Source organism: Fukomys damarensis, unplaced genomic scaffold (assembly GCF_012274545.1).
Source record: "Fukomys damarensis isolate Sample0158 unplaced genomic scaffold, DMR_v1.0_HiC HiC_scaffold_33, whole genome shotgun sequence".
Taxonomy (NCBI): Eukaryota; Metazoa; Chordata; class Mammalia; order Rodentia; family Bathyergidae; genus Fukomys; species Fukomys damarensis.
In genome coordinates, this window is record NW_022900945.1 from 11781334 (window position 1) to 11803273 (window position 21940).

At 33.9% G+C, this 21940-nt stretch overlaps 1 protein-coding gene across 1 annotated transcript in view; it reads right to left on the bottom strand.

Annotated features, from left to right (window-relative positions):
- The window catches only part of Pigk (phosphatidylinositol glycan anchor biosynthesis class K), an 87970-nt gene that overhangs the window by 15525 nt on the left and 50505 nt on the right, over window positions 1-21940 (bottom strand). The window contains exon 10 of the mRNA XM_033758282.1: window positions 13597-13681. Coding sequence (XP_033614173.1) covers window positions 13597-13681 — 85 coding nt within the window. The remainder of the gene's footprint in view (window positions 1-13596; window positions 13682-21940) is intronic.

Genomic DNA, 21940 nt, shown 5'->3' on the forward strand with positions numbered 1-21940 from the left:
ATGAAAAATAGATGGGGGAGTGGGGAGAAGAGAGAGAATGAATATGAGAATCATTCTCTGGCTTTGTTTTCCTTTCTGCTATATGTCTGGTATGATGCTTGGTGAATACGTGGGTTTGACGGGTGTCAAATTCATTTGTTTTGTTTTGGTTCTGACACAGGGTCTCACTAGGTAGTTGAGACTGACCTGGAACTCACTATGTAGCCCACACTGGTCTTGAACTCACAACGATCCTCCTGCCTCAGACTCTGGAGTGCTGGGGTTACAGGTGTGCACCACTACACCTGGCTGGTGTCAAGTTCATTAAGATGACCACATAACAATGAAAGCCGATTAAAAGCAACAATATATTTTTCTTTTCTTCCTACTTTTAACTAGGGTGCTACCATACCTAATTATTGCACTGTAAGTTAACACCTTCCACTCTGAAGCACAGTTTGATATAATTAAATAAAGAAAAAGAAAACATTCTTCCTGTTTGACATATTTACAAAATTACAATGGGTTTTAAAGGATAAAAACTCAATTCAGAGCTGCCACTATGATTCTATCATGCTATCTATTAATAAAATGAAACCCATTATAAAACATATCTTAATGTCTTGACTATAAGAATATTTTTAAAAAAAGAAAAAATTGCTAACATATTCTCTGCGAAGAACCACCAAAGACATTCTGAAAGATAACTAAGATGTCTTAGTAACTAAGATGATGAAGCTATAATATATAAGGAGAAGAGTGAAGTGCCACCATGTATCTTAATATTCAAAGCAATACAAAGGGTCAAATATCTGTTATTCTCAGGGATGTTTGCTTTCTAAATGTGATAGACTCTAAATTACTTTGAGTTGTGAAAGAAATGTGTTTGTCTAGTTGTTTCTAATTACTGATTGTTTTAGTTGTGTGCAGCTAATTCTCAAGTGTTTAGGTTCCCTAGTGTAAGTTAATGATCAGTAAGGTTTTTTGACACTCATTTTTCTCACAACTTTGCATATTCCAGGTAAAATTTTATATATAAACAAAGTGATTCCTTAGCATCCATCTTTATCCCTTTTGTATTCGTATTCCTTCAGATCTCTCCTGTCTCAATGCTATAATGCGGAGAAAAGTACAGTTGGGCATGGAGAAAGAAATTAGGAATAGATGAAGCAGTGAGTTCCTTTAGACCAGTTATTAAATACATGAATACTCATCTTCTAAAGAATACTGAACTAAATCTGTTGATATTTAGTTCTTCCAAAATATGGTTTCAGTGAACCAGACCAAGCATTACACCTGTTGATAACTCATTCATCAAATTTTCTGAGGACAAAGTTCCTTCGAAAGAGATTTTAAGTCTGCCTAAGGAGGAAGTAAACCCTGGTAGTTATGAATATGGACTGAGGAGTACAACAGACCTAGATCCAATTTTGGCTTTGCCACTTACAAGAGGAAAACTTCAGGCAAATTACTTAAACTATTCTGAACCTCTATTTACTCATGCATAAATTGGGAATGTTAACTTCTTCGATGCTGCCGGTCACTTTCAGATGGTGGTGGTGGTGGTGATGAAGAACCACGAAACAGGCTTTGCATTTGTCATGCAACAAAGATGCAAAGGAACAGAGGAATTTAGAGTCATATAAGGGATACAATATAAATAGGGGTTATAAACCAATTGCATATTAAAATTGTGAAAGGCAGAGCAGTGAGGAAGAAGGCAGAAAAGGGAGAAAAGAGACAGAGAGGGAGAAAGGAAAAGGGAGCATGTGTATTTCATTGTCTGCTTATCAACAACAACTTTTCCCCTTTTTAAAAATGTTTACTAGTCTGGCGAAAACAAGAACCTGTTTTCGTTTGAAAAACATATAACTAGTAAGGCTCGCATTTTTCATTTTGAATATAAAATTTAATATATCAGAAAGTGATATATTGATAAATTTATACATGTACCAAAATTTTTCAAAAATAATAAAATTGATGAAATACCATTATTGAAATTTTGATTGCTATTTTCAAATAGCTTTCATTTATTCCTCAAAAAGTGACATTTTTGGAAAAGACTGTCATAAGTTTTAATGTGAAAGCTGAGGTTAACTTAGTTTAAAAACATATCAAGGTTGATATTAAAAGAAGCACATGGTCTTCAAGTAGTTTAATTTTCATTACTTGCCTTATAACTTGAATGAAAATAAATGAGCAATATATTTCTTTTCACTACACTTCAGTTTTAAAGTTGCTATGGTTAAGGAAAATCTCTACAAGATTTTAAAGCAATCTAAGTCAGTCTTTGGGCAGAGAATGATATAGAATCAGTACCTTTTTTATGAGTTTCCAGATATTGATAATTCAACAGGCATATTTTTAAAAAGAAGATATCAGAGTTTCTACTTGATAGATATTTAAGTCAACTCTTATTAAAGTGTGACTATAATAGGATAGGCATTACTGGAATCAAAAAACATTAAAAGGCCAAAAATAGCTATAGCAATAAAAACATGAATAATCATTAACAAATTCAGAACCTAAAAAGATTACCCCAATCCATGTCGTGTAACAACAGATCTAAAATTGCAGAGTTCAAGACAACATATCTGAATATAGAAAACTGAGAGACGTCAGTTATATGTATTTTGAAATGTCACAATTACAAGATTATACAAATAAAAAAATCCTATGGAAAGATATTGAAAATAATTACCTGCAGTAGTCCTACACCTGAGGTGGTATTGCCCTCTATACCAGGGGAGGAGATCAGAAAAGATGAGGGCAAGTTTTAGAGCTGAAATGACTAAGCAGTGTTACTGTCAACTGGAATTTGTAAAGACCAGGGATGACAAACGTCCCACAGTGCATAAACCACCCAAATGCCAACACAGTACTCCCAAAGAAAGACAACGGTGCACCAGGATACCACATGAACTAGTTGTTCTAGAAACATTATCTCTAATTCCAGAAAGAGTAACAAAATACAGGTGAAATAAGGCTAGGCAAGAAGAGACTGGTAGTTCTCTCTAAGCACTATGTCTGTAATAATACCTGGGTCTACAGTAATCTTTGGTGCTGCTTATATGAATAAATGAGAACATCCCACTATTATGTATACTATGAAGAGGTGAAGAGATGCATTTAAAAACAAATCTTTGTAGAAAGTGTTTAATTTCTTCTTTAATTTCATCTGTGACTCATTGGTTGCTCAGGAGGGTGCTATTTAATTTCCATGTAATTATGAAGTTCTTGTGGTTTCTTTTGCCATTTATTCCCAATTTCATTGCACTAAGGTCTGGTAATATGCCTGGGATAATTTCAATTCCTTTGCATTTATTTAAGCATGTTCTATGAGCTACTACATGTCTATTTTGGAGAAGTCCCATGTGCAGCAGAGAAGAATGTGTATTCTGATATGAGATGGAACACTATGCAGACATCTATTCAAACACTGGTTAAGTTCTAATATTTCACTGTCGATTTTTTTGTCTAGTTGATCTGTCCATTTGTAACAGTAGGGTATTAAGGTCCCCCATTACAACTGTATTAGTACTTATCTGACTTTTCATGTCTGTTAATATTTGTTGTACAAAGTTGGCTTTACTAGCATTTGGTGCATATATATTTATATTTTTCATCTGTTCTTCTTGGATTGTTCCCTTTACAAGGATGTAGTGACCATCTTTGTCTCTCTTAATTATTCTTGGCTTGAAATCCACTTTGTCTGCAAATAGAACAGCTACCCCGGCTTTTTTCCGGGTTCCTATCACATGGAGTATTGTTTTCCATCCTGTGACTTTGTCTATGAATTTCTTTTTAAGTAAATGCTTTTCTTATATACAGCATATTGTAGAATTTTTTTTCTTGATCTACTCTGCCATTCTGTTTCAATTGGTGAATTGAGACCATTAACATTGATGGTTAACTGATATATATATCGACTTATCCTTGTCATGTAATACACTATATTAAGAGATCCAAGGACAAAAACATATGAAGACAAAGTCATCTGACAAAGCATCTGACAAAGTCCAACACCCATTCATGATAAAAACCCTACAGAAAATGGGAACAGATGTTCTTCATCTCAATCTGATAAAACCCATCTATGACAAACCAACAGCATACTAAATGGACAAAAACTAAAAGCTTTCACTCTAAAATCAGGAACAAGGCAAAGATGTACACTCTCACCATTCTTGTTTAATATAGTTCTGGAAACACAAGCCACATAATTATACAAGAAAAAGAAATAAGGATAGGAAAGGAAGAAGTTAAATTATTATTATTTGCAGATAACATGATATTCTACATAGAAGACCCCAAGACCCATCAAAAGACTTCTACACTTAATAATCAAATTCAGTAGTGTAGCTGGATACAAAGTCAACACTCAAAAATCAATAGCTTTCCTGTACATGAATAACAAACTTACTGAGAGAGGAATTAGGAGAACAATATCTTTCACAATAGCATTAAAAAAAAAAGAAAGAAAGAAATACCTAGGAATCAATCTAACAAAGGAAGTTAAAGACCCCTACATTGAAAACTACAGTACTCTAGGGCCCGGGATTTAGCTCAGTGGTTCCACTACCTGCTTTGCAAGTGCAAGGACCCGAGTTCAATCCCTGGTACCAAAAAAAAACAAAAAAACAAAAAAAAACTACAGTACTCTGAAAAAAAAATCAAAACGAATATCAGAAAATGGAATGATATCCCTTGTTCTTGGGTAGGAAGAACCAACATACTGAAAATGGTCATGCTTCCAAAACTGTTGTACAGATTTAATGCAATCCAAATCAAAATTCCAACAGCATATCTCACAGAATTAGAGAAAACAATCCTAAAATTAATTTGGAACCAGAAGAAACCTAGAATAGCAAAGGTAATTTTAGGCAACAAAGGCAAGGAAGGGGGCATCACAATCCACAAAATGAAATTGAACTACAAAGCTACTGTGATATCGGGCCAGGGATTTAGCTCAGCGGTTTGGTGGCCTGCCTTGCAAGCGCAAGGACCTCAGTTCGATCCCCGGTACCCCCCCAAAAAAACAAAGCTACTGTGATAAAAACAGCATGGTACTGGCAAAACAAACAAACAAAAAACAAACCTAAGAATCATGGAACATAACAGAAGATACATAAACAACTCTGGACATACACAGTCACTTTATCTTTAACAAAGGAGCCAAACACCTTCAATGGAAGAAAGCCTCTTTCATAAATGGTGCTGGAAAAACTGGGTTTCAACTTGCCAAGGATTACAACTAAACCTATATTTTTCACCATGCACTAAATGAAAATCAAAATTGATCAAAGATCTAAATATTAAAACAGAAACAATAAATCTGCTGGAAGACAGATTGGGTAGATCTCTTAAAGACACTGGTGTAGGCAAAGACCTTATGAACAAAACCCCAATTGCACAGGAACTATCACAAAGAATCAACAACTGGGATCCCATTAGAAAGTTTTTGCACAACAAGAGAAACAACCAACAGAGTGAAGAGAAAACTCATAGTGTGGGAAAAAAATTTTACCAGCTGTTTCTCAGACAAAGGACTACTATCTAGACTCAAAAAAAATCAGACCCCCAAATTTAAAGACCCAACCCAAATATGGCATCTGAAATGAATAGACAGTTCTCAGATGAAGAAGCAGAAACAGCAAATAAATACATGAAAAATGTCCAACATCACTGATCATTCACAAGATGCAAATTAAAACAATGCTGAGATTCCACCTCACTCTAGAAAGAATGGCTATTATCAACAAATCAAACAAAAACAAATGTTAGTGGGGCTGTGGGGGAAAAAGGAGCCTTTCTCCACTGTTGGTGGGAATACAGACTGGGGCAACTACTGTGGAAATGTGTGTGGAGATTCCTCAAAAAACTAAAACTAGAGGTTCCATTTGACCCAGCTATTCCCCTTGGTCTTCCCAAAAGAATTAAAAGCATCATACCACAGGCAATATATGCAAACCCATGATTATAGAGACACAATTTATAATAGCTAAATCTTGGAAACAGCCCAAATGCCCATCAACTGATGAATGGATAAATAAGATTTTTTTACAATGGAATACTACTCAGCCACAAAGAAAGATAAGCTTGAGACATTTGTAGCTAAATGGATACACCTAGAGACTATGCTTTCTCTGGTGTGAGAAACTGACTGCACACGAGGATCAAATTATATAACAGATACTGTGAAACTGAAAGAAAATGTTCAATGGGTAGGGGACCTTGAGAAGTGTGTGGGGAAAAGGAAGAAAGGGAAAGAAAAAAATTAGAAAAGAAGGGTGAAATGGAAACAAAGCTTCTGTAAATAAGGATGGGAAGAGGGGTTGAAGGGACAGTAGGGGAAGGGGAAAAAATAAGAATCAAGATATATCATGTACATATGATGAATGTGATCATTAATTCATGAAATGCAAATCAGATATACCAATAAACTTAATTTATAAAAACAGATCTTACAAAACGCTAATTTTATCAAAATATCGAAGGACTGGCAAAAGGCTATAATTAAACTAGGAGAACCAGGGCAAGCCTGGAATGTGGATAAAACCACACGTGGGAAAAAGTAGGTAATAGTTCTCCATCGAGGCAGAGTATTCATTGATACATAAAGCTAAAGCTTTTTAAAACCTACATCGTTTGTGACTTTGTATAGACCCTTTGCATTAGGAGAGGAACCTAAATTAATAAAGAAGAAAAAATAATGTCATCATTTTGGATCCCAGCACTCAATCTCTCACACCTCTGAAACCTGCCCCAAAAGTAAAAAAAAAAAATTGTCTAATCAAGTTGCTTTAATCATGTGCTTGCTTAAGATAGGAACAGACTGGACAGTAAAGATAAATTAAATTCTACAGATGGAAACAATAATCACCAGGACCAAGAACAGACACACTGCTGGAGGCATAAAGTCAGTACTTAGCTTTTACTGAGTTCACACCATGCTTTTGTTTCTCTCATAGCACAATGTACTCAAAATATCCCTGTACATTCATGTCACAAGTTTTTGCTGAACAATTATTATCACTAAATACTGAGCTGAGCCACAAAATTACTGCTAATGTATCTCTTTTATATAACTTTTCTTCTTGAAGTTATAGTTGGCTTCTCTATGTGGCTGTCACTAAATCTACTCATTTAATTACCACTTCTCCTTGCAGGGTTAGACATATATGATAATTTATTACCATCCAGAATCCTCCATTGTGTAGCTCCAATTTACATTTTTAATCTAAACTTCTAAATAGCTGCCACCCCAAGACTTCACTTCACTATCAATCTGGGAATTTCACTAGGCTCTCCTTTTCATGGAAAAATCCCAATTCCTGGATAATGTATTTTCAGGTTTTGGTCTACTCCTTCATTTAATGTTGAATCTCTACTAACTTGTTCAAAAAGGGTAAGTGGGTAAAAAATACTGAGACGTGCAATATTTTTCCAGTATCATGATACTTGCAGGATAATTTGGTAGTTAATAGAATCTTAAATTGGTAATTACTTTCTCACATAATTAAAAGATATCACTCCATTACTTTCTTGTTTAAAGTTTTACTATTGAAAAGTCTGATGACATTCTGAACCTTACCCTCTTGTGTTTTTTTTCATTCTGAGATTTTATAATTTAAAACAATTTACTGTTCTAAAATTTCAAATTTATGTTCCTTGGTATGGGATATATTTGTTATTCATTGCCTTGAGCATTCAACTTGGAAACACTGAGTTCTGGAAAAGTTTTCTTGTGTTATTTCTTTAATACATTTTCTCTTTCTTCTTTTCCTTTTACTTCTATTAGCCAGATGCTGGACTTCACTGGTTATTGTTTAAAACTGTGAAGGTCTTGCAGTTTTGCCCTCCACAGAGCATATTTTCATGGACACTAGTAAAAGACACGAGACTAGGGGCAGAGACTCGGGACTAGCATGCGGTCATTTTCCTTTGCCCAAGTCCTACTGGTGGCCCAGGAAGATGCCATGCACACTGTGGGTTCATGTAACAGGCAGGGCCCAAGATTAAGAAGCCTTAAATCTTTTTATAAAAGCCTAAATTAAGCTGTCTAACCTTTGGTCGGGAGAAAGGCATTATCGTATTATACCGGGTAGCAAACATAGCCGCCGTTTACCCCAGAGAGCAGCTCTCTCTCTCAAAAGGTGTTCACTATACAAACAAGGTTATCCAGAACGAAAGGCTGTCGCTGCCTCTGTTCATAAGGTGGAGAGAAATGTGGGAGACCCATGGGGATCTGGGAGAACCCAACACTTAATTCCAATTCCCCCGTTTGTCCTTTCATTCTACATTTGGAGGGTTTTCCTCAACAGTGCCTTCAAACCCTTCTACTGAAATTGTCCTTTGTACTCATAGTTTCAGTTTCCAAGAGCTGATGCTTCTTTCTAAATATTCCCGTTTTGTATGGCATCCTGCTTCATACTTTCTCACTGTTTTCCATCATAATTAACGATGATGATGCTTTTTGTTCCTGGTGCCCTGTTTGCTAAGTACCCTTTCCAATTGGCCTATTCTAATCTTCGTCTTTCATAATGAATATATTTCCCAAAAGTCTTACAATCCTTGTATCTTCACAATTAAGAGGCCATTTAAAAAAGTGATCATCGGCTCATCATACATTAGCAATATTTATCAACCCATGGGCTTATGAGTAGGTGAACAAACTGGAACTTGGCTATTACACTACCAATTTCTGGTGCTGGGGATTGAACCATTTTTACATAATCTATAATTCAAATAGAATTCATTTTTTCCATTTGTTATAAGGTAAGAATAAATACAGTATCCTTGTAACAATAAATATCTCACACACACACACACACACACACACACACACACACACACACACACATCATTACATTTCCAGTTCTTAGGACTGGTCACTCCCAACGCTACTCTGTTCTCTTACTCTAATTTTATCAGAGCTCTGCAACCACGCAGAGAGAAAGGATAGGTTAGATTTTAACAGATGTGCTATGCACAACATTGCAGTGTTTATTAGATGAGATGACAATCTAGAAGCATAAAATATAACCATTTAGCTCAGTGGAAGGGCACTTTGAGTCCCTTCTGCGCCATAAAGCTACGTGAACTACACACTTTCACCTGCGCCATGATTCTAGCATTCTAGGAAGTGGTAGAAGAGTGAGAAACATGTGGGTGTGAGTGACTTTACCTAGAAATGACTAGTTTACATTTTCTTCCATCAGGCATAAACAGGAAAAGGGAAAAGAAGATTACTTGATAAGAAAATATATCCCGTTATTTAAAAAGACAGAAAAACATACTTTTGTCCAACTGAATTGTGGCTTGTGGAAATCATACACATTATATCAACTATGCTGAGAAGCTCTCATTGCTTCTAGTTTGTTGTGGTCACAGGAAGGCTGGTATAAACATCACTATTCTGAGATCTCATCTATGAGTACCTTTCCTACCCCATTCCAGACCTGGCCAGCCACTAATCCACTTTCTGTCGCCATGGATCCGGCTATCTTGGAGATTTCATGTATGTAATCATACAATATGGGGATTTCTGTGATCGGCTCCTTTCACTTCTTGGTCAGTAAGTTATAAAGTTCACCCCTGTCGGGGCATGCAACTGTACTTCATTCCCCTTTATTGCTGAATAATACTCCATTGTGTGGATATACTACATCGTACTTATCCCCTTCCAAGCTGATGAACATTGGGTTGTTTCCATTTTCCAGCTATTAAAAATAACACTGGAACAAATATTTTGCTTTTCATTGGAAGTGTTTTCATATTTCTTGTGTACACTATGTGCTGGAATCGCTGGGTCATATGGTAACTCCATGTTTAATCTGCTTAGGAACTGACAGATTGAGTTTAAAGTAAAACTTCAATAACACCAGTTTGATGGAAAATAAATTTTTCATTAAAATTTTAATGTGTGCTTTACTGATTTTGAGGCTCTTCAACGTGCTGACCATTTTCATTATTGTTTTTCTAAATTGCTCTTCATCTCTTTTGTCTTTTCTTTCTATTCACCTGGGTTTTGTTGTCATTGCTGTTTGTTTATTTTTGTTTGTTTGAGTTCTTTTGCCTTTTATAATACTCCAAAAATTCTTTGTATATTGCAGATATTAATGAGTTTACTGTTATTTCCTTGGTAAACAGATTTGTCTTGACTTTAATATTTGTCTTGTCTTCTAACTTGTGGGTTCCTGTGTCACATACATTCCATTTGTATGGTGCTGACCATATCTTCTGAGCATTTCTGTGTTCATTAAAAAGTTCTTCCCTACTTTCACATTACTTAAGTAAGAGCCTAAATGTTCTTCAAATATTTATCTATTTATGTATTTTACAGTACATCCTTAAACATACAAATTTTATCTTAAACAAAGTATGACATAGAATTAGCTGCTTTTGTACTGAAATAAAGTACATATTAAGTTATCAAATGTAATTTTTTCTGGATTCTCAATTCTAGTGTCTTTTGAGCAACAGGTCAGGACTATAGGTTGCTTGTAAAAGCAAGTTAGTGGACTTTATTTGGCACTTCTAAAATATAATTAGAACAGAAAAAATATCCCAATGTATCATATGCAATGAGGTTAAATATATCATGGAACCTTTATTTCTATTTTTAACACACACAAGGGTCATGATGCATGTAAAATATAATACTTACTGTTAATTAAAACTCAATAAAGTTGCAGATCCATTCCTCCACTGATCCATTTGTCTATTCTTTTATCCATACCATATTCACCTGATTATATTTGCTTTTGGATAATATTTTGATAGCTAGTAAAGCAAATGCCTCTCTCTCTCTTTTACATAATTTATTTGTTAATTTTTTTAAAATTCTTCCCTATAAATCACAGTCATTTTTTCTTAATGCTAAAAAAACTTTTTCCATTATAATTAAAATGGTTCATTTGGGAGAATTTATACTTTCGTGATATTATTTCTTCCTTCCACAATCACATAGTTGGTATGTCTTTACATTCTTGACACACGTACATTTTCATAGTTCATGTTACAGATCCTATGGTTTACTTGTTAAATGAAATTATAATTATTTCACAGTTCTTTTCATTGTTGTGACAGACAATTTCTTTGGTTCCCATTTCTATGTGTTTATTGCAAATATAAAGACTATCAATTTTATTTAGCTTCCATCTGGATATCCCAGCAGATTCTCTTATAAACATTTTTGTTTCTAACTTGAGTCTCTTGGGTTTGAGATGTGCCATCATATTTGCTAGGATCACTAGAAAAACAATAAATAATTTGGCAGTACAAAATGGTAACCAACTAGCTCTGATTATGAAAGCAGTGTAGGTAGCCTGCATCAGAAATGAATACTCAAAGGACTGAGGCTCACTCCTCTCTTCTGTTTCTCAAGCTGCTTTTCCCATTACAGCCTCTGTCTCTGTTCTGTCCCTGTCCCTCAGAAGCCTCCATTCCTTGCACAGCTTCTAAACTGTGCTACAGTGACAGTTCTTGGCTTCTGACCCCTGGGTAGTAGGGAGGAAAGAAAAAGAGAGGGGTCCTGGTTTCCAAGGTCCTATTAAAAATACTTATGCCTCCATTCAGACATATGTATGTACGGTACAAAGACGCTGAAAGGAACATCAAAAAAAACATTAAGAATGTCCAGATAATCAAATAGGATATATAAAATATGTAAATAAATAACTTTGTTTCAAATAGAAATGATGTGTGCTCTAAATAGGCACAGGTACGAGTATGATGCAGAATTCTTTCTCACAAAAATAGTTGCAGGTGAAAGTTAGTTACACACCACAATACTGCTATAATTTAGATACAGATTAAAAAGCTTTTGTGGAATTAGCTGAACCTAATTAAAACATTATTATTATTCTCTCGGGGAAAAAATTGCTTTCAAATAATCCCTTACTGGTGAATTACTAGTATTACAACTCCTGTTTCTTAAAGACCACTTGCACAGCCCAATGGTAACAGTGCCTGAGCTATCACACTGGCAAATAAAAAATAAAAAACAAAAAATGAGGTAATAACAACAGGAATAAATGAAGACTCTGTCCTTAATAGTGACCTTTCCTGACTACTCCTTCATTGAGAAAAGAATTAATTTTGTTCAATGAAAATAAAATAAATTTATATCATACGAAATTTTTTAAAGATTTGAATTCTATAAAATCAGGCACTGAACAATTTTAATTATGTTTATAATCTAGTATTAAAATGGATAGTTCCATATTGCCAAAAAATATACAATCTAAAATTTTCACCAGGGTCAAAACTTGTCATCTTTGAATTCAGTGTATCACCGCAAAACACAGCTGTTACATCGGCCAGGTAGTTTATTAGTTCATTCACACCATGAAAATACTCCTGACATTTCATCTGGTCAACCATCTTAAAGGTTAATTCTTGTTTCCTCTTTCAGATTTTATTCTAGGTGAACCGTTCTGGGCAGATTCTATTTACCTATTCTGAACAAACCACAAACTGTTTCATTGCTCACCCTTACTGTTAAGAACATATTGACTTGCTGCCTGCTCTGCTGTTTAATTCATTTATGCTGAGAGTCAGGCATGAAGACAGAATTTTAAATGTGACATTTGCAGACTGTTAGGTCATTTAAGCTCTGACAACACGAGGGAATTCCTGACATATAAACTGGACCTGATTACCAAGCACAGATGTGCTTCCCATAGGGGTAAGTTTCTCACCACTTTTTGGTAATCTCTCATAGAATTTTAATATCAATGAAAAGATCTATATAGCCAACATTTCAAAGTAAAAGCCTGTTTCTTTTAATAAGCTCAAACTGGCACGTCTTGTCAACCTGTAGCTGATAAAAATTCTTTTGATTGAAAGGATATACATAAAGAATCAAATAATCATAGTTTGCAACAATTCAGAGAAATTCTGACATGGAAGGGTTTTAAGTATTTCCTATAAATCTGTAAAGATTTGAAAAATCTGCTAGGTCTAAAGGCTACAGCTCTAGTCAACAGACCATTTAAAATGATTAGACTCTGGCCCAGAAGGGTAGAGGTTATATGCTGTCAAAATTACAGTACAAAGTCTAAGCTTAAATACTTAACAACACTGCCTTTTCTAAGATTATCATTATGCAGAGGGATGGTAGAGTCATTATAATTGGAAATGAACAAACTGCCCACATTACATTTAGAATTACACTTCACAAGAGCTGATAATGGGGTAGGGTGGAGGAAGTAGATCGACTATTTCCTTTCCAAAAAACTACACCAAATTATCTATTTTCAGCTTTGTCCTCATCATGAACAAGTACCACACGCAAGAGTTCAAAATGGAAGTTTTCTAAAATTAAGTTTTGTTATTAAGACACACAAGATAATTCTGATTACCCTGTATTTTACAAATGTAAGAATTCTAGTGTTACACAGCAAGTAGTATTTTTTTTTCACTTGAAGTAGCATTTTAATATTGTGCAGTGAATGAGACTTTTAACCGTAATAGGTGGAGCCCAAATAGGGACAGACAGTCTGAAATGCCTTTCAGCTATAGCACATTGATTTTGAAAACCCTAACAAAAGCAATTATTTTTCAGAGATTAACAGTCTTGTTTCTTTCAAAAGAACAAAATGGAAAGCAAACCTGGTGTATTATCTGAGCTACAGGAAGTTGTTCAACGTATTTCAGAGGTTCCATTAATTCCTCATCCATCTGGTCTTCCTTATAACTGAAGAAAAGAAATAAAAAAAAAAAAAAACAAAGTTAAGGCAGATACTATTTTTAAATAAGTAAAATATTTAAATAAAGCAAAACTGAAGACACCAAGGGAAGCGGCCATTTAATGACAGGTCAAGGAGAGGGGATTAGGAGAAAGCGACCCCGCTGACATTCTCCAGCTCCCACACCAAGGGGAACAATATCTATTGCTTACACCACCTGTCTGTGATACTTTGTCAGCTCCTAGCAAATTAATACAGCTGTATATTTTACCACAGATCAATACTTTCACTGACCTAAAAACAAAACTTTGCTTTAAAGCATTGCACAATGTTCATTTTAAAAATGTGTCCACATTGGGGGTGGAGGGTTTTACCGGGTATTGAACTCAGGACCTTGTGCTTGCGAGGCAGGTGGCAGCACCACTGAGCTACATCCCCAGCCCTGTCCACGCTTTCATGTATAAAAAATTCACAGATGGCAATAAAAGAAAAAATAAATTTTAAACCTTTGTATTTCAAAGATCACAATCAAGAAAGTAAAAAGTAAAATAATACAGTGGGGGAAAAATTTTAATGCATTGTGTATCAGAAAAGGCTCTCATCAATGATATATAAATATTATAAATCAGAAATAAAAAGTCAATAAAATCTTTTCCTTCCTCATCAAGGAAATTCTTCAGTAAAATCCGTTTGTTTTTGTTTGTGTCTTTTCTTTCACTGCATCCCGTGATGGGGAGAATTCAGTGAATCAGTTTGACACTATCACTCCAATTCTTGTTATTACACCAGCAATTTTACTAGGACTCTGCTGAAAAACAATGGGCAACAGTCAGATCACAAACATTAACTCTCAGAAAGAGAAAAAAGAAAAAAAAAACTACTTACTCCAAAAATCTAAATTTGCTATGTAGAAGACAGAATGCATTTTACTTGCAAAATGTTTCTCAAACAACAAAAAACATTTCTGTAGTTGTGCAAAAACATTTGAAATTAGGCAATTTAAGTAACTTTTTTTTAAAGGTCAAGACACAAAAAATTCTAAATACATTTTTATGTTTTTATGTGATAATTTTTTGGTGAACCATTAAAAGTAAGTTGCAGATATCTCAGCAACACACATCTAGATATCTCAGCATTTATCAGCCCATAGGCATGACTGAGATTTTTCTTCATAAACTGCAATACTTTTCAAAGTTGCATACAGTCCAATTAACTAGTAAACTCGGGTATCGTGGACATATAACGTTTTACTTATTAAATATTTTACCACTAATTAAAATGATTATTTTTTATTTCTTAAAAATATTTCTTATGGGCCAGGGATTTAGTTCAGTGGTTCTGCCACCTGCCTCTCAAGCACAAGTTCCTGAGTTTGATCCCTGGTACCAAAAAAAAAAAAAAAATTGTTTTCTTGCTTTATATATGTTGCTGTCAGGAAGCATGATACCAATTTGATGTTTTTCCATTTAAATTATTCAATTTTAATGTGTTTTGTTTGTTTTTTGGCACCGAGGATCAAAGTCAAGACATTGTACTGCGAGGCAGGCAGCAACACCACTGGGCTAAAACCCCGGCCCAATTTTAATGTATTTTTGTTTTACTATTTGAAAATTATTACTATTCTTTTAAATTGTAGAATCACATAGCCTTTATCTCCTTTTTATTTTAAGATCCTACATCATAAGAGTTGGTTATTCTAGATCAATTCTCCCAGATACACAGGAGACAGGAGTCCCTTCTATTTGGAAATTTAGTTATTTTATATCCAAGAAGTTTTGATTATAACTTTAAATACCATGTCTATTCACTGTTCATTTGTTTTTCTAGTTAAGCATTAAATTAGGTATACGAGATCTTCTCTGTCATTTTTTTTTTCTCTGATCCTTTTTATGTCTTATTTCAGTATTATTTTCTCGGCTCTTTCTATTTTTCATGTCTCTAACTGAACTTTTGGTAATATCCATCTTCCTTTGGGCACTCTGTAATTTAAGCTTTCACTCCTGAAATGATTTGCCCTTTTATTTATTTATTGTTTTTTTGTTTTGGTTTTTTTTTTCTGGTCGATTCCTTTCCAGAGCTCAGTGATCTCCTATTTCACACATCTTATGTTGTTTTTTTCTATTCAAACTGACAGTTTTTAAATGTCTGACTCATGGTGTCTTTTCATAATGCAACAGCTTGTTTAATCGAGGTTATTCATATATTCATATCTGAGTGCTGCCTCTCAGATTTCCTCTGTTCTGTACTTTAATCTTTCCTTTTATTTTTGCTTTCATTCTTTGTGTCAATTTAGTAAGAAAATTATAGCCTGATTTTCCATTTTATTCTTACAGTAACTTGGTATTTGAGGAGATTTCTTCTTTTCCTCTTGAGGATTATTCACACTGACTTTTCAGGATTGGCAATGGCAGTTTATCTTGGATGGGGACGAAAGGAGGGAGTGACTTACTAGGATTCTCAGTTCAAGAGCGCCCTCTTTTGTAACTATGCTGAAGTGGCTTCTTTAATGCCTCGTGGTGGTGGTGGTGGTGGTGGTGGTGGTGGTGGTAGGGTGGAAGTTTGTATTTTTTTAAATATAAGTTTGCATTTATTTAAATATCTCTTTCCAAGTCTATCACTAAGAAGGTCTTTTACAATAATTTAATAAGGGAATAATTTCAGCACAGAAAAAGCTGTGTGATACTTGCTTTACTATTTCTACAGTGTTGGTTTTGGGTTTTTTTTTGTTGTTGTTTGTTTTTATGTACTAGGGATCGAACTCAGGACCTTGCACTTGCCGAGCAGGCATGGGGCCACTGAACTACAACCCTGACCCTCTAAAAGTGTTCTTGTAGAAGACAACAAAAAGACATTTGTTTACTCTGTGAAGAGATTTTTTACTCTGTGAAAAGTCCAAAACAGTTATGCTACCATTTCAAATGAAAATACAATTGGGCCAGGGATTTAGCTCAGAGGTGCCACTGTCTTCCTCACAGTGCAAGGTCTTGAGTTCGATCCCTGGTACCAAAAGAAAAGAAAAGAAAAAAGAAAGAAAACTCAATTAAAATATTGTCCAAATAAAGTGCAGCTGGCAAATTATGCAGCCTATGAAATTAGTCCGTAAAAGTGACTGTTGCTTTTGTGTCCTTTTCTCTTTTTCATAGATGCTCACTGCCCTAAAAAAAAAAAAAAAAAAAAAAAAAAAAAAAAAAAAAAAATATATTTTCTCTGTGCTATCCAAGCCTTCCTGAAATAACACTAAAAATTCTCTACAGATCATACATGCATAAGGTCATGTGTGACTTAGAAAAAGGTTTTATTGTATAATGCCTCACTGCATCACCAAACAGTGAAAATAAACCCAACAAAAAGAACAGGAAAACAGAGACCCTGTGCTAAATTAGATTCAAACTAAAAATTAAGATCAATAAGTAATTCAAAACATTGTCTGGAGCAATAAAAAATCATTTAGAATTTTCTACTAAATATACCAAAAACAAGAATCTAATCCAACACTTAGTATTTTAAAAAATAGCAATGAGAAAACAATCTCCTACATCACCTTGAAATGAGATCCCCTTGCAAACTTGTTACAACACCGTTCTTCTAATTACCAACCCAGAACCTGGGCAAGAAGACAGGAAAACCTGACCTTGGATCTAACCTCTTCCAAAGAGCACCAAGGAGGTGGTGAGCTACAGGAAGGAGATGTGTTGTGAAGCAGAGGTCAGAAAATTAACTCTCCAGAGAATTAATGTCACACAAATTGAGGCCCAACTGTTGAAATGCATTTCATTTACTGTCATCTGCAGTGTAAGCACAAAGAAGAGCTCCCAAGTAACTCGGTAAAGCTGATTTAACAAGCCCCAGAAAACCCAGCTCCGGCTCCCATGTGAGGAGCTTCAGAAGTAACTTCAGGTCTGGCAGAAGCTGAAGGCAGGCTTTCTACAAGTTCACACAACCTGCTGTTGTACACACAAGGAATGACCTTCATAGCATCACTGGAAAATCTTAATGTAGTGAGGGGCTAGAGGAAGATATCAGAAGGGGGGGTCGCGCAATCTTCAGGACTCCTAATAGAAATCTAAATAAAATGCCACGTTCCCACTCTATCTCGCAATATATGTGCTTTAAATATACATTTCTTTGGTATAAAAAATAAACACTTTTAAAAATTAGGTGTGCTAGTTTTAAAAAGACCCCGATCAAACTGCTCACCAAGTATCTCTGAACTTCTGGCAGTAGAGCACAAGCCACGCCAACAAGACGCATTACAATGCCCAGTGTGGCCAAATGTGATTCATACTTAGTTATCATGAGACAAGTTCAGCTATTCTGAGATCATATCCTGTGAACTCAGATTTCATTCATTTTTGTTATTTTTCCATTTCTTTAAACATTTAGTGGTAAATACTAATTAACAGTAGAAGCTGTTACCATCAGATAAAGAACAGAGGAAGACTTTAATATTGAAGTTAAAATGAAACCGATCAATCTCATTGCAAAAGGCATTCCATAACAATATTAGGGCTCTCTTAATGAAAGTACTGTCAGAACAATATGTCATAATGTCATCAAATTAAGGAAAGTATGAAATCTGGGATATCGCTGAGTATGATAAGAACTCTGTACACATGAATTTAAAACAAAATGATGGAGAATAATACAGTTAGTCAGTGTTGGTAAATTAATGTCATCTGTAACTCAAATGCAAATGGTCATTAAGATTCTGCTTGAGGAAGACAGTATTTTCCTTTCTTACATAAACATTCAATTATTATTTAGAATAAAAGTACACAGTAAAAATCAAACATGTTTTTTTAGTCTTCTTTATTTTATGAGAAAACTATTTTTAAAATGAGAATTTTAATTACCTTATAGGAATTTATCTAACAACACTATATCCATTTAATAAAAGCTCAGTAAATAACTATTTCCTGCTGTTGTGTTTTAGCTTTACTTTGAAAAGTTTATTATGAAATTTTAATTTAGCAATTAGCTACAGAAAGATGAGTTTTTCAGTAAAATGAAGGACTGACTCAAAATCTCAGGGTCCTGTCTGTTATTGGGTTTACTTTTCTCCCACAATAAAACCCACAAGTAGTTGAACATGAATATTATGATGTCAGAATGTGTATTCCAGTCAACTACAATAATGAATTTAAACCTGTAAGAGAATTATTAGTAAGATAAAAAAAAAAAAAAAAACAAAGAAAGAAACAGAAAGTCCTAAAATAGAGTTACTTCATTTTTGGATTTTTTTGTGGTGGAGAGGATCCAACCCAGGGAATCGCACATGTTTGGCAAGTGCTCTACCACTGACCTATGTTTCCAGCCCCCTGAAATAGTTTTTAAACAACCAACTACACAGGTAGGTATGAGGAGGCTACGCTAACAGTAACTCCTATCAAACAGCCTGCATGTGACCAGGTTTGTAAAAATGCCTACCAAGCAACCTGAAAAGAAATGAAGGGAAATTTGGCAATATCTGACCTTTAGAAAACTTGAAAACCAAGTGAAAAGGCATCCCACGATTTCAACAAAATGGCAATTTCTAAAATGGGATCAAAGATTTATATTATTAATGTAAATGAATTCTGCCTCTTGCTTTACCTCAGAGGCAAAAGCCTAGTATTATATATAGGTCAATCTTTTGGCAATTGGATTTACTTTTCCTCATTAAGTTATATAGATTAATTTACCTTTTTTACAAATTAATAACAAACACTCCTCACATAAGTGTCTTAGGATTTTTCTTTTGAATCTTCCATTTCTTGGTCAAATGTTTATTAATATGGAAACTAAGGTCTAAATATGTATTAGAAAGGTGGTATTTTAAAACTATTCTATAGATCTACCTATTTTATGGGTAACATAAAATATTGTTAAGATTCTTACAGCAAAACAACTTATACATACAAAGAAATTCTTATCATTTTGTAAACTTTCACTATTGAAAGTCTTTTTCTCCTGTTAGTGCTCTGAAAAAACACACGTATCAAGATTTATTTGAAGATATATTCTGCCTCATTCCGGCACTTACAGAAGAGATCCTTGCCTATGTACAAACATACTACTGCTGCCATCTTCTGGTACAACACAGTTTCTTGATTCTTTATAATATTTCTCTATAAAGAAAAGTCCTCCAGATATTAAATATCAAGTTAATACTAACAAAACCAGAATAGATAATGTAAAGCAGATGGCTAAAATGTAGTACAAATAGTATTCTAGCAACAGTTTTTATCAGTGCGTGTGATAAGCTTTCTCAATAACACTCAACACAACTATATTTAAAGCATAAAATTAAGGGATTTATAATCAAAGAACAAATTAATTCTCTTAGAGCCTATATGAGGAAGAGTTATTATTCCCACTTTACAAACACAGAAATTGAAAATAAAAGAGTTCAAATAGTTTGCCAAAGGTTAAACCACTTGTCAGTGGCAGAGGATCTGAATTCAGGAGCTGATTCCAATGGCCTTGCTTTGATTATTATGCTATAATACCCCCAATAATGTCCAAAAACAGATATTAAGTAAATTTTAAGCTACTTAGAATATCCCTGCTTAATTTAGTGGAATAGAAAGATACTATAATTATTTTGAGTTTTTTATTCTAATGTAAACAAGTAGATATCTATAAAGAAAATATAAAAACACTTATAAAAAAACAAAATTTCATATCAAAATAACCATAATGAGTATGGCAATCAGAAGAATCACTGAACATAGAATCAAACAAAACAACCCTTAAAAGTTTTGTGATCTACTTTTCCATATAATTTCAAAACTTTATTATCTAAACATCCTAATGCATTGGCTTCTAGTGGTTTTATAAATAATATCACATCACTTTGTATTTTACACAACTTAGAATTTTGGGGTCTTATTCCTTTAATGCTTAAATTAAAATTAGCTTTATTTTAGGCCAGGTTTGGTGGCACATGCACTCAGAAGGCTAAGGCAGGAGAACTGACTCAACTTTGAGGCCAGCTTGGTCTATACACTGGATTCAAAACCAGTCTGAACTACGTAGTGAGACCCTGTCTCAAAAAAGAAAAGAAAACCAAAAATAAGTAAATGAATAAAATTAGCCTTTATTTTAGTTAAGTTTTGAAGTGTTAATAAATATTAGAAACTACTATTATTAGTAAGCCTGATACTTGCTAATTTAAATTTAGAGATGTTTCATTTATACAAAGAGATAGAATACAATTTTGTGCTATACTATGTATATATACTTTATATACACTAACTTCTTTTTTTTTTTTTTTGGTACTGGGGATTGAACTCGGGTCCTTGCGCTTGTAAGGCAGGCCACCAAACCACTGAGCTAAATCCCTGGCCCCATATACATTGACTTCTTAAAAGTCAAAAACTCAAATCAGTGCTTGTTTTTGTTACTAACAGGTAGTGAAATAAGTTGCATAAAACCTTAATAAAATGACCAATGTCTTGAAACTGAAACAAAACTTTAGTGTACACAAAAAAGACAAAAGCTTATAATTTATATGTCTGGTTTGGAATCTTTATAAATCAGATGAGTCATATCTAATTTCTGAAGTTCCATTTTAATGAGATCTTGAAAAACAAATATTTACATGTAATAACATAAACGGCTAAATAAGATGCTTAAGATAATATAGAATTATACTAATTAATGAATACATTAATCACTCTGAACAATATGATAATATATAGAAAAGGGAGAGATCCTGTCAATCATTATTTGAGCCATTTCATTGCTTCTTTGGTTCATAAAATTTTACATTCTTATCGACTTATTATGAGTAATTTTCTATAAATAATTTGATCACAAAGTTTCATTATTCTGTCCAATATTATCTAATTCTAAACCATATATATGCAATATACTCATGGTCTACTTTCCTAGTAAACATACACAGACTAGAATTTATTGTCTCAATGATACAAGCTATAGTGGAGATTTTACATTTTCATATAAATTTTGGAATTAGGCTGTCAATCTCTGTTCAGAAAAAATAAAGACCTTGCTGGAGCTTGATTGGGATTAGGTTGATCAGCACAAGGATCAATAAGCTCCTCAAATACAGTATCATTATAAATATAATTGTATAGTACTTACATATTTGAACAGCAAACAAATGGAAAATATCTAACTAACTGTCAAGATGTTAGGGCCCGTATGTATATATGTATATATATATATACATATATATGTATGTATATATGTATATATATACACATATATATATGTATATATATACATACATATATATATACATATATATATGTGTGTGTATA